This window comes from Accipiter gentilis, chromosome 17 (assembly GCF_929443795.1).
Source record: "Accipiter gentilis chromosome 17, bAccGen1.1, whole genome shotgun sequence".
Taxonomy (NCBI): domain Eukaryota; kingdom Metazoa; phylum Chordata; class Aves; order Accipitriformes; family Accipitridae; genus Astur; species Astur gentilis.
This window is the reverse complement of record NC_064896.1, coordinates 1,682,983-1,695,566: the sequence shown is the minus strand read 5'-3', so window position 1 is coordinate 1,695,566 and position 12,584 is coordinate 1,682,983. Positions and strand designations below refer to the sequence as shown.

General features: G+C 53.0%; 2 protein-coding genes across 2 annotated transcripts in view; one reads left to right on the top strand and one right to left on the bottom strand.

Moving 5' to 3' along the window:
* The window catches only part of KIAA0319L (KIAA0319 like), a 34,445-nt gene extending 29,794 nt beyond the window's left edge, over nucleotides 1-4,651 (bottom strand). Inside the window, exons 1-2 of the mRNA XM_049821228.1 lie at nucleotides 4,359-4,651; nucleotides 2,940-3,106 (exon numbers count right to left, since the gene is read on the bottom strand). Coding sequence (XP_049677185.1) covers nucleotides 2,940-3,081 — 142 coding nt within the window. The 5' untranslated portion in view covers nucleotides 3,082-3,106; nucleotides 4,359-4,651. The remainder of the gene's footprint in view (nucleotides 1-2,939; nucleotides 3,107-4,358) is intronic.
* A 234-nt stretch (nucleotides 4,652-4,885) lies between these two features.
* Nucleotides 4,886-8,605, top strand: NCDN (neurochondrin). The gene is made up of 6 exons (XM_049821230.1): nucleotides 4,886-5,025; nucleotides 5,444-6,430; nucleotides 6,652-6,878; nucleotides 7,056-7,280; nucleotides 7,503-7,645; nucleotides 7,891-8,605. The coding sequence occupies exons 1-6, from the start codon at nucleotides 4,924-4,926 to the stop codon at nucleotides 8,325-8,327; spliced, it is 2,121 nt and encodes a 706-aa protein (XP_049677187.1). The 5' UTR covers nucleotides 4,886-4,923; the 3' UTR covers nucleotides 8,328-8,605.
* The last annotated feature ends 3,979 nt before the right edge of the window (nucleotides 8,606-12,584 follow it).

The window sequence follows — 12,584 nt, the reverse complement described above, 5'->3', positions numbered from 1 at the left end:
GGACCCAGTGAAATTCAGCAGCAACTTTCTAGTAGCAGGCTTAGAACTGGGGCACAAACAGAATGGGGCATATTTAAGAGAAAAGTGTTCACAGGGAAGATATCCCTTGTGAAAAATCACTACATAACACAAGTATTACATTTATTTATCTAAAATGTAAAACCTGAATCCCCATAAACACCTCCTAGGTATGACAGAGCCATGACTTAGCCCAGATGACACAACACTACCATGCTGAGAGAATTCTGCTTCCCTTTTAACCCACTGCTAAACCAAGATGCAGAGATCTGAATTACATTTTGGCCAGATTTCATTTCCAGAACTCTGCTAATGCCCACCTAGGACATGTTTATTTGAAATTAGCTAATATGGTGTCTGAACTGCTGTACATGAATAGCTTAAAACTTGGTTAACTCTCAGGAATGATAGCGTACAGGCAACTCAACATGCCAGCCCAGCGTTCTAGACGTACATTTTCCACAGAACCATACTGATTTTCATCTAAGCAAGTTCCCTGGTCTTTGGTGGACATCACACATTCAGACAACTTAAGTGCCATGGCAGAAAGCAGAGCTCCTCGGTCTACCTTGCATTTCATCTCTGGAAAGAGGAAAGACTTTTCTGCCAGGAAAAATCCACCCGGCCTGTTCATAAAACACTTCCTTCCTGCAAGTCCTGCAGGAACACACTATGGGCCAAACAAATTGTTGTGATGAGAAGCCACGTATTGCTATTCGCAGTCTTGCAAATGGGGACCTCCACAGAATCTGGTGCAGCACCTGGATCTGCACCAAACAAGAGAAGGCAGCTGTGAGTACCAGCAGAGCTACTAACTCCTGCTTACTGGGAGAGCAGCCTGTTCAGTCCCTTCCAGTTCCTTGTGCTGGACCCTACGCAACCACATGCAGCAGTCGTATACAGGAACTTGTAGGTGGGTCAGACCAGCAAGCCAGTAGATCTGGTCACTGATAGCATCAATGCCAGCAGTTTCAGAGAAAAGCACGAGAAACCCGTCAGCAGGAACGTCCCTGAGGACGAGTTCCCTCCTAAGCCCCAGCAGCCCAGCCAGCCTAGCACAACACAAATCACAAGACGCCTGCACAGTGGGTGTGCTTAGTCACCTCTCAATATTGTTTTTGTCATATTTTTCTTCCCTAGTATATCAGTATAAAAACCGCTGCTCTTCTCAGGAGTTCCTGTCCCAGCCATGCAGCTCACAGCTTTGCTGAACAGCAGGGGAATGGAAGGGAAGGGACAAGAACAGTTTCTATTAATAAGCTCAGGTTCACAGACTTGCTCAGGCAGTTAATCCCTCCTGATATCAGATTAATGATTAAAGACTTGACTCTATAGACTTTTAAAATCTCTCACATGTAAGCAATTATGTCAACATAGTTCCTCTTACGTAACTCTGCAGGATCACACTAATTTCTAGACAGCCGTAATTCCTCCTCAGTTTAACAAACTGCTGCCTAAGTGACACAAACAAGACCAGAGGAACAAAAACTCTGCAGTGGAAAAAGCGTCCACATCAGGATAACTATGTCTCATATAATTATTTCCGCACATGCATCAGCCTTTGTGGTTTTAACTCTCCCAAGCAGACCAGCCCTCAAACACAGCAGCACTGCCCAGAACACCCTCCAAGAGCAACATAGGATTCACAGCACCAGCTCTAGACTTCTAAGATATTACTAAAGACAGGAAACACCATGCAGGAAACCCAGTCTACAAGAAAACACGCGATCCACCTGACACACCATCCAAACACACAGTGCTGAGAACCCTTTGCTAGGACTAAGAATACAAATATGTCTTTCCTGGTTCTAAATTAGCTGATTAAGGTCACAGAGCTCGTTAGCTTAATCAAATCTGTCATTCAGTAAGTGTCCAGAAAGGCCCAGTGAAACAACAGAGATGCTGCAGCAGCCTAGCGAACATGTCCACATAACCGAGAAACAAAGCAAAACAACCCCCTTCTCAAATCTTGCTACCATTAAGGCATAGCAACCTTCCGGCAAAAAGAAAGCTGCTGGCAGCTGTCACACGGGTTGATATATACTGAGGTCACCACTGCCTCGAACCTATAATTTACTGCAACTTGAACAAAGAGGGGGAAAAAAGGCACATAAACTTTCTTAACTAGGATCTGGTGAAAGCTACATGCATGCATGGGAAAAAACGAAGATGTGGCCTCAAAACACTCAGAGGAACTTAACAAGTCTTTCTGAAAAGTCAGAATCTGAACTTTAAAAAAAAAACAAAACAAAAAAACCACCCACACAATCCATTACATGAAAACTTCCATACAAACACCTAACTTGGTTATTTCCTTGAGCAGGAGGTTGGTTACTCAAGTTTGAACAGGAAATAAAAAACCAAACATAACAATTGCCTGTAGGCAAACAGATTATTGACATACCACATTTGGGGAAAGTGTTAAACATCTGAGGGCTAAAAACACATCCCTGCCTTCCCAACTTGCTTTGAGTATTCTTTAGATGAAATTATTTTGCAGATTATCACTTGTTCCTTTTGGAAAAAAAAAAAGAACAAAAAAAGATTCTCAGCTCAGAGAAGGCTCTCTATGAGATACAGGCAAGCGCCTAAAAGCCAGCACCGCATGTGAAGATGCACAACAGTAGCTGTGGGACAGACAGACACCCTGCTGCTGACCACTTCCTTACTCAAAATAGCAGCTGGTTATCAGAGCAATACAGTGTTATAAGAAGGGACCCTCTTGTACCCCACATCTCTCCTACCCTTTTGACAGCTCATTTAGTAACTATTAAAAGGTGAGGGTTGGTTTGTTTTTTAAACCAGCTACAATGTCTAGCCACAAATAATTTCACTTTCCTCTCAGAATATTTTAAACAAGCGAGAGGGATAAATATCATAAAAAAATTCAGACACAGTCCCAGAGAGAACCGAAGAATCACCTGCTGAGGAGCACAAGGCACACAGGCAAGCGCACAGGTAGAACAGCTGCAGACTTCTCAGCTCTCTTGCAGGTTTTCCCAGGCAGTATCGTGACAGAAATTGGGCGCTAATGCTGAACTTGGCTTCCAGCCTCTTCTCCATGGCCTTTGTGGGCAGCAGTGGGGTTCTAGAAACATATAAGATATGAAACACAAAACATCCACTGGCAATTGATGTGTTCTTGCATGGATTCAGCTGACATTATGAAGAGCATGGAGCATTTGTGGAGGAAAAGGAATGTCTTATCTTATCTGCTGTGACTTAGTCCAGCTGCTGCTAAGTAACTATCGATATATGATACTGAAGTAAAACCTGTGGTAGCAAAGTTTCCAGTGCTGAACTGCAGCGGGCCACCACGATGGCCTTTCCCATCACCCTTGTGATTTCCTCCTCCAGACCCCACCGGTTTCAGTGGCAAAGTATCTAATACCACAGTCTTTTGGACTCCAAAGAAGCGTTTGAGGAAATTTCAGTTTCAAGTATGCCGTGGAGAACGGATGCCCAGCCAGCACAACGAGCATAACACTGGCACTGATAAGCCCAGCACATCTGCCTGACAATGTCATTGCTTAGATGTTGGTGCTGGCTGGTACCAGCCAGAAACAAAGAGAAACGAGAACACAACAGTGCTAAGAAACGTGGAGCTAAAGATCCGTTTTTGCCTCATGTTTTGCTCCGTGGAGCAGAGATCACGAAAGCACCGATGCTCCTTCTCAGCCTTTCTAACGCCAAAGGCTCTTTTACAGCCTCATGTGTTACTGAAATTTAAATTAGCTCTAAGTGACGTGAGATAATTAATGTTTTCATAGCACACGTAATAAATACTATCTATTTTCAAAGAGGAACGAAGCGCCATCAGGCACAAGGAGTTAAACCTGCCATTTCTGAAGAACCAAAAAGGAATATCATCACAGATCTGTCTGACCTAAACCTGGCGGGGATTCCACCCGACCCCCCCCCGGGCAGCCAAGACCCCCGAGCCGCAGGAGCACGGGAAGGGACGGGCGCAGGGGGTCAGCTGGACGGCGGCAGGTGTAAAACGGCGGTTCTTCACCCCGCAGGTCCTTAAGGAAACTTTTCCGTCCCACTCCAGGTCTCCGCTCCGCCGTTCCCTCGCTCCCACGGAGGGCGAGTGGGGGGGGGGGGCGTCCACACGGGACGAGGACCGGCCTCGCTCCACGCTGACCGCCGTGACTCGGGGCCGGGCCGTGGGCGCCGACCGGCCGGGCTCTCCCCGCACCTGCCCGGCTTGGCAGAGGAGACACCGAGGGCGCAGGCCCCGGCGCGGAGCGGCCCACAGCCCGTCAGTACCCCCGAGGCCGGGAGAGGGCCCCGCCGGGCCGGGCGGGAGAAGCGGCGGGCCGCCGGCCGGTACCTACCAGGGGCTCATGGCGAGGCGAGCTCGGCGGCTCCTGGGCGGCCTCAGGCGGGCGGCGGGGCCGGGCCGGGCCTCCAGCGCGGCGGGGCGGGGGGCAGCGCGGCCTCCTGCCCCGCGGCCATGGCGGCGGCGCCTCGGCGGGCAGCCGCTCACCCCTCACCCGGAAGCTGAACGGCCGGCCTCACCGGGACCGGAACCGGGACCGGGCTCTGCGGACACCCTCCGATCAGTGCCGGGGCTCCGGAGCCGGCTGTCCCGGATCACGGCGGGGCGGGGCGGCACCGCCCTCCCCACAGCCGGCGGAGCGAGGAGGCTTCGCAGCTACAGGTGATTTTCCCGTAAAGCCGCGCGGAGGCGGTGGCTTCGGGGACTTCCCAACAAGGCGGCAGGCTATTGGCCGTGCCGTGCGGTGGCGGCGCGCTGATTGGTTGAGAGGCCACCCCGGGCGGAACAGCGGTGAGGGGAAGGGGCCTGAGAGAACCCGGGGTAGTTGCTGGGGAGTGAGTGAGTGAGTGAGTGAGTGAGGGGGGGGGCGGCGTCTATCCGCCAAACCGACCCGCCCGGCCATGGCCTCGGACTCCGGAGACAGAAACCCGACGCTGAAGAAGTGCCTCGCCGTCCTCAGAGAGGCGAGAAACGACAGCGAGCAGTTCGCAGCCCTGCTCCTGGTGAGGAATGGCTGCGGGATGGAGCCGCCGGCGCCATCGCCTCAGGAACGGGCCGGGGAGGGGGAAGGCGAGACCCGCTTCTGGAAAGGAGAGAGCCCGAGCGGCGTTTGTAGCTGGGCTGGCTGGCGTTGGGAGCTTCGGGGCAAGGTGCTGCGATGCCTCGGTGTTCCCGTCAGCAAATGGAGGGAGCCTGGCCTTGGCTCGGGTGTGCTGAGGGTTAGTCGGCGTTGCCGCACGCTTGAAGCACTCTGGTAAAGCTCTGGATTAGCGCTTAGACTGAGTGTCCAGCTCAGTGGTCAGGGGTTCACTTTTCCGTACTCATGGAAGTTGTTTAGGCTTCTGATTTTCCCCATTCCGTTCTGTAAATTTAGCAAAGCCCCTTGCTGTGCTGCGCGCTCACCTCTGGTTTGCCCTACAGGTGACCAAAGCGGTCAGAGCTGGAGAAGTAGACGCCAAGACCCGTCGCCAGATCTTTGACGCAATTGGATTCACGTTTCCGAATCGCCTGCTCACCTCCAGGCAGCCCCCGGCAGGCTGCCCCGAGCACACCTTCCGGGCGCTGGGCCTTACTCTGTTGGCATGTTTCTGCACCGATCCAGAGTTAGCTGGTCACTCCCAGATCTTGAACAAAATCCCAACCTTCAATGACATCCTGGTTTCCCCCTGCAATCCAGACAGCACGTCCATGATCGATGATGTATACCAGTGCCTGAGCGCTGTCATGGCCACTGCCAGGGGCCCCAGAGAGTTGGTGACCAAAGGGACGGTGTCTGCCCTGTGCCAGGCCTACGTGAATTGCAGTTACGGCTCTGACCGTGCCTTGACGCTGCTCTTGGGGCTGTTGGCCGTAGCAGAGGTGAAGTGCTGGCAGAGAGATGCTCCACACCTCCTGGCCGTGCTGAGCAAGCTCTCTGATGATTTTCTCAAGGCTGAAGACATGACCAAATTTGAGTTGTGTGAGGTTCTGCCTCGCTTCATCCCCCTGTCGCCACCGCTCGCACAGGACTCACAGGGCTCTGAGTGCCTCCATAAACTTTACAAAGGGCTGGCTAACATCTTGGGCAGTAAACTTGGCCAGTCACAGCGGGACCCTGCTCTGAAGCTTGCTGCCTGCCTTGTGCAGGCCTGTGGGTCAGAGTGGATCCCAGCAGGGAGTGCTGGAAGTAAGTTCCTGGCCTTGCTGGTGAACTTGGCTTGTGTGGAGGTCCGCCTGACCCTAGAGGAGCCAGACCCCTTGGAGGTGGAGGGGAAGAAAGAAGTGGTAACGGCCTGCTATGTCCTTATTGAGATGGGGATCCAGGAGTGCCTGAGAGAAGAGAAACCGCTGCTAGAAGAGGTGCAGAAAATGCAGCTCATGAGGATCATGGAGGAGGCATTTGGAGCTGTAATATTCTATTTGAAACAGGTAATGCAGGGCTCTCAAGCAAAGAGCATGTTTTTGTGGATTTTTCTGGGAGACTTTGGTTGCTGTTCTCTGGGACGCTTCATGGGTGCTCAGCAGCTCATGGCCATAGCTGTGTAGAGCAACATGTGCCTCTTGGCCCACTGTGTTTTTCATACCTGCAGTAGCTCAATAGGACAGCAGCCCTAACGTGTCATTTTCTGTCTGCTTTCTTATTCATGCAGGTTAAACAGGAGGAGCTACAAGATCCTTTCATATTTGCTTCTGTTCGAATCCTTGGAGCCTGGATGGCAGAAGAGACGTCCTCCCTCAAGCAGGAAATCTGTGAACTTTTGCCTTTCCTTGTTCATTATGCCAAGAAGCTTTTCAAAGAGGGTAGCCCAGCTGTGAGTCTTCCCCAGCCAGAGCTGGTCAGCACCGAGGGCTCTGGCGTACCCCAGGATGCCCTGAGGTATGTATTTTAAGCACAGAGTTGATTCATTTTAGCGCAAACCTGCTCAAATCTTCTTCTATTTTCTGTTCTCCCTGCAGTGCCAATTCCGTGACTCTTTCCCCCACCCCCAGTTGGATGTAAATGCAGGGCTTAGACCCGTTCTGCCTCATGTTCCCAATTTCTTTCCCCTTCCAGATTTCTGCTACCTGGCTTTTGCCATTTAACAGCAGAGGACAGGCCCCGGGACATCCTCATCTCAGAAGGGGCACCAGCACTGCTGTCTGAGTACTTCCTCTATCAGTGGGAGGTGCTGACCTCCAAGCCCGGGTCCCTGACTCCCCTGACAAACACTGAAATGAGTCTACAGACTGCGTGTGGGATTTTCCTTAACCTGGTAGTGACTGCGCCAGACCTCATCAGGTAACAGAGCTGCAGGAGCTTGCTTTAAGATTGTCAGTGGAAAGAAAGAGGGCGCATTGTGCAATGAGCTTGCAGGATGTTTTAAGACACTGTGCTGAAAAAGGGATATCCCTTTTTCAACACCAGTTACATTACTTTTTTGGTGCTGCATTTAACCTTGACGTTTTCAGGTGCTTCTGGCCCTGCTCAGGAAACGTGTCTCAGGGTTTGCTTTCTCTCTAGGCGAGACAAAACCTTTTCGTCCTTGATGGACATGTTGCTGAAATCTCTTCCGCTTCTGCTGCCCCAGAAAGATCACCTGGTTCTAGCAGCCAACATTGCCACTCTGGGCCTGATGATGGCCAGGATCCTTGCAAGTTCAGCAGGTAAGAAGAGCTCCCCCTGGCAAAGTTGCGCATTGCTCTGCCCGGGCAGAGACTGAGGTCTGCGTGGTTGGGCTGGAGAAAGCAAACGCAAGGGAAACGGGTCCAGTTTCTGTCATTGGAAAAGTGACCAAACCAAAAACCTGGAGGAACAAGGAATATGCAGAAAATTCAGCAGGGCCCACCAAAGGGTCCTTCCTTTGCCAGGCGAGCTCTGTATTGAGTCATTCATTTCCTTTTCCTTTCAGCTCTTCAGGGGACGCAGTCTGCCAAGGAGTTTTTCGGAGCTGCCATTTGCTTCCTATCACAGGCCCACACCGCCCAAGCAGACCCTGGTAGGGAGGGCTTGGCTGCGGCCGTGTCACCTGCCTATGCGAGTGCCTGGGCTGACATCAGTGAGCTCTGGTTCCTGGGGATGCAGGCCTTGGCCGGCTGCGTGCCACTTTTTCCCTGGCTGCCACAAGCTGTCCTCCAGGCACGGTGGCTGGAAGGCCTCTCGGAGTTACTGGCTCGCGTTGCTCCAGCCTCAGTGGATTTTGAGCTCATTGCTGCTTTCCAGGGCGTGTTAGTAGAGCTGGCCAGAGCCAGCAAGCCATGCAGGGACGTGATCCTGTCACACCACGGCAGGGAGTGGGCCAACCTTTATGGTATGGCAGCTTTGGAACAGTGTCTGTCTGAGCAGTGAAGAGCTAGCGGCACCCTGGTGTGGGAAATGAAGCCAGGCTCCTGCACAAGATCCGTTCAACATTTCTCACGTGCCCTTTGGTGCCAGGTGGGGACAAAAAGCGTTTGAATGACCAAACTTTATAAAACTGGAGTGATGCAGCAGAGCTCAGCGGGATTTGAACTGTCCACAACCTGATGTGCAGAACTATTGCTGCCTCAGAACATTTCAATGTACACCTGCTTGACCTTCTGTCAGTATTTCTTTTTAAAACCAGACTGTTTTATTATTAAAGATGTTTTCTGTTGCTTTGTTTTTCAAACTTCTGGAGTGTTGGGATTTATTTCTGCCGAGGGCCCTGAGAGGTTGCCAGCTTCTCCCTTTAACATGGTCTCCCAATTTTGTCACAGTAAGCCCTTTAGGATGTCACCTTATTTTATGTCAGAGACCTGCACATGTTAGTAAAGTAACTTGGCACTACACATAGAAGCCTGCAAAAAGCAGGAACAGGAAAAGCTTTAATATTTACCGATAGCAGTGAGAATAACTCTGTAACTTGGCACAGACCTGTCCCCTTCTGGTATGAAGATGCACAAAGGCCCTTTTGCCGTGCTGTGGTATGACACACACCCCCCCCCCCCCTCCCGGCTCATTTCCACGACTGGTACCATCCCAAATTCATGCCTAGAAACCCATCACAGCACCGCTTGCTGTTGCCTGTTTTGCCCTGTGACACACCTACACAAGGCACAGCCACGGAGATGTTTATTTGCTTGGGCTCCCTCTCGCTGCAGGGATGGGAGGTATGGAGGGGATTTTTCCACTCTTGCAAGGCGAGGGATTCAACCTGCAAAGGCCTGGGCTCTTTAGAGCCTTTGGGTACAGACTGTGAAAGCAGAAATAAGTGAATTACACCTCGCTGACTCCCTGCAGACCAAGGAGTAGTTTGCTTTTCGGAAGAGAAAGGCCACACGTACAGTGAGAATAAATCACTTGTACCACTGGCTTTGCAGCCTAGGCTGCCAGCTCTCGGGTATCCTGTGAGCCTGAGCCTAAAAACTCCCACAAAGAGCAGCCGGGACAGGGTGGTATTCCAGAGTTTTTCTGACGGAGGATGGCTGCGGCCGGAGCAGAGCTCCCTGCTCGGGCTGCAGCCGGGCCCGGGAAGGGTTTTCCACCAGGTGTCAGCCGAGGAGCTCGTTGGGAGCCGCAGCCTCGCCGGGGAGCGGCTCTCCTGCCAGACCAAGGCAGGGATCCTGGCTGCCCTCAGAACTCATGCTGGGGAATCGTCTGATTGAGGGAAAAATCAAGCGAGGAGCTGTCTCAAAAGGAGGGCTGAGTCTGGCTGTATTCCTGCTCTATACCATATTTTTAGCTCGCTGCTTTATCAAAGCAAACGCCTTACACAACTGCAGAGGAGGCGTCTGCTGTTGCTCAGGAAAAGTATCTTTCTGATCTTTCCAGCTCAGCCCTGAAAAGTTAATGCAAGTTGGAACAAAGGTAGGTGCTACCAGAAGAAAGCGATGCAAGCCAAACAAGCAAATGAGCCTCCTGGCCTTGGAAAAGAGCATAACTCTGCTCGAGCGTGGGCTGGGAGAGTCTCCCCGTCCTGCCAAGAACACCTCATCCCTGCACCGCGGGGAAACTTCAATGCATTGGACGAGTCAGAAACGCATTTCAGATTGTCAGAAAAAACATCCAAACACTCAAATGCTTTACCTTCGACTGTTCCCAGTCTCATAAGCTCTTCTGCCTCTGGTCAAAGGGTGTGGGCTTTCCATTAATGAAAGGCTATCATTAGTGCTAATGAGAGATAGGCACCTGTATCAGCAGGAGAGCGCTCTCCTCTCTCCCCCAGCGCTGCACTGGGCTCACTGTGGTTATCGGCACCGGCTTGGCCGTCGTTCATCCCCACGGGCAGTGGTAGGAGCTTCCACAACACCTGACCGGAGATCCCGTCCGGACCTGCAGGACCCCATCCAAGACCAGAGCAGTCCTAGACCCGCAGGCCTTTGGCTGCCGGTGTTTAATTCCCAGGCAGGCTACCTGGGAGCAAACCCAGGGAAGTCCTCCAGTTTATCCTTCACCACATCCCAGGGCAGTGGATTTTGGCCGCCAGCAGGTGCCTGGGGAGGAGCACCTGTCCCTCATTCTCTCACTCTTCGGTGGAAAGTCCCGTCAAGTGTGAGAAGGACCAGCCATGCCTTGCCAGAGCTGCACCCTCCCAGAGACCCCGATGGCTCATCATATACTTGTTTCTTTGCACAACACGAAACACGTTCCTCTTGGCTGCCCGTGGGCTGACAGAGGACGGGGTGAGACACCAGCCTTGCTCTGGGATGTTACCGGGCTGAACGCCAGAGGGGATGCTCTGTGTAGATGCCGGGGCTCCTTGAGAAGTATCACTGCTCTCTTGTCCCTCGACACCACCTTCCAAACACGTTCTTGGACAGAGCACCCCTAAAAGGTTGGTTCTCCTCCCCGAGACCCCTGGGCTCTGACAACAGGGAGCACAGCACCTTCAGGAGGGGAGAGCACAGGAGCTGGCGGAGGCCTCCTGCCTTGCGGCTGTCTCCGTTGGCTCTGCTTGTGCCGGTCTGCAGGTCCTGGCGTGCCCGAGGCGGCTCAGCCCAGCGCGAGGGAGATGGTGCCCCAGCAGCCTGGCCGAGGCTTCAAAGGCTGCAGGGTGACTCCTCGGCCACCACGAGCTTTGGAAGCCCAACCGCAGGTTCTGCCGTCGGCAGCTGGCATCTGTGGGCATTGATCCGCTAGCGCAAGAAAGGTGGATGATGGCATCAGCTAACGTCTTCCACAGCGCTTTGAGATCCCAGCATGGAGTGGGATTGCAGCCAGCAACACCCAGAGCAAACAGTGCTTTATCTCCCAGTGCATTTTCAACACCAGAGCGAGCTCTCCAGGAACAAGATGATCATTCACCATGGCTTGGACAAGATGAATAAGGCCCCAGAGGAGCAGACGTACATTCTGTTTCGCTTTGACAGCTTAAATGTCATAATGCCTTTGCAAACCCGACCATGGCATGCGTTTTCTTACGGCATTTATTCATATCACCCCAAAAGCACTGGCAATAAAATTAAATATTTCATAAGGTTGTTATTCGGCTGCTGCACTGCAGGAGCCAAGCGCAGCCCCCTCCCACAAACCTCTTGCTTCGAGATGTAGCAGGGCTGGTGAGGGTGGGATGCCTGAGCAGCGGGGGGGGGGGGGGGCTGCCCCGTTCCCTGCCCACCCCTCGACGGGGCCCTTGTCCTTCTCCCCAAAGCTCTGCCTGGCTCTCCAGCCCCACGGCAGGGAGCTTCCTTCCCCACCTGGATAGCTGGCGGGGGGGAGATGTGAGAAATGATAGGAGCAGCCAGCATTTCTCTGAGGTGTCGATGGGAGCCGGGCTTCTGGGGAAGAACCAGTCCATCTTCGGCTCGGGCAGGGACCTGTGCTCACATACTTTTGTTTCCATGCCCCTACTGCCCTGCTCCGTCGGTATTTTCGTGGCTGACCTCCGAAAGCAGAGGTTGCTGCCTCAAGCCCCTCGCACGCTCCTGGAAGAGCCGACAGACACTGATCTCCCTGGGAAGGAGTACTGGGACCTTTGTTACAAAACCAGTTTTTCAGAGATTTCTGGCTTGGGTGTGAACGCAACAAGTGGTCCCTGGGGTGGAGACGTGGTGGCCCAGACTGACAGCGAACGCTCCCCATAGCTGGGGGGCGAGCGGGCAGCTGTCATGTTGAGCCCCTCGCACGATTGTGGCATTCTGTTAGCAGACATGAAGGACACTTGGCAGAGCAAAACGTGAGCACAGCTGGATGTGCACGTGGTCCTTCAACTGCGGGGCTAAAGAGCAGGTAGTGGAGAGCTGTGTTTTAGCATCCTGTATTCAGATGACCCCCAGCAGTTGCTCTGGCCATGCTGAACCAGTAACGGGACCGGGCAGCTGCTGGGACAGCATGTGTGCAGCACCCGGTGTGAGAGTCCTTGGCCCTGCTTGGGACCTCAGCACAGCGGGTTAAAGCGAATAATTGTTCATCGTTACCATTAGTGGCTTACCGCCTGCTCCCTGCCCATGGGAGGCCCATGGCTTTAGCTCGCCCTCATCACCAGGTGGGTAAAAACACTCTTAGCAACGCTGGATGGAGGGGACGGGGCAGTGAGGGACTCGAGCAGGTCTCAGGCATCTTGCAGGGACCGTTCGGGTGCTTGCAGGGCTCGGACTGTGTTGCTGGGCAGGACCCAAAGGCTGGGAAGGTGCTGCTGGTGCTCCC

Coding starts and splice junctions, on each gene's coding strand:
- NCDN (XM_049821230.1), top strand. CDS start 4,924: ATGGCCTCGGACTCCGGAGACAGAAACCCGACGCTGAAGAAGTGCCTC. Junction 5,026..5,443: donor AGTTCGCAGCCCTGCTCCTG/GTGAGGAATGGC, acceptor TTTGCCCTACAG/GTGACCAAAGCGGTCAGAGC. Junction 7,646..7,890: donor GATCCTTGCAAGTTCAGCAG/GTAAGAAGAGCT, acceptor TTTTCCTTTCAG/CTCTTCAGGGGACGCAGTCT.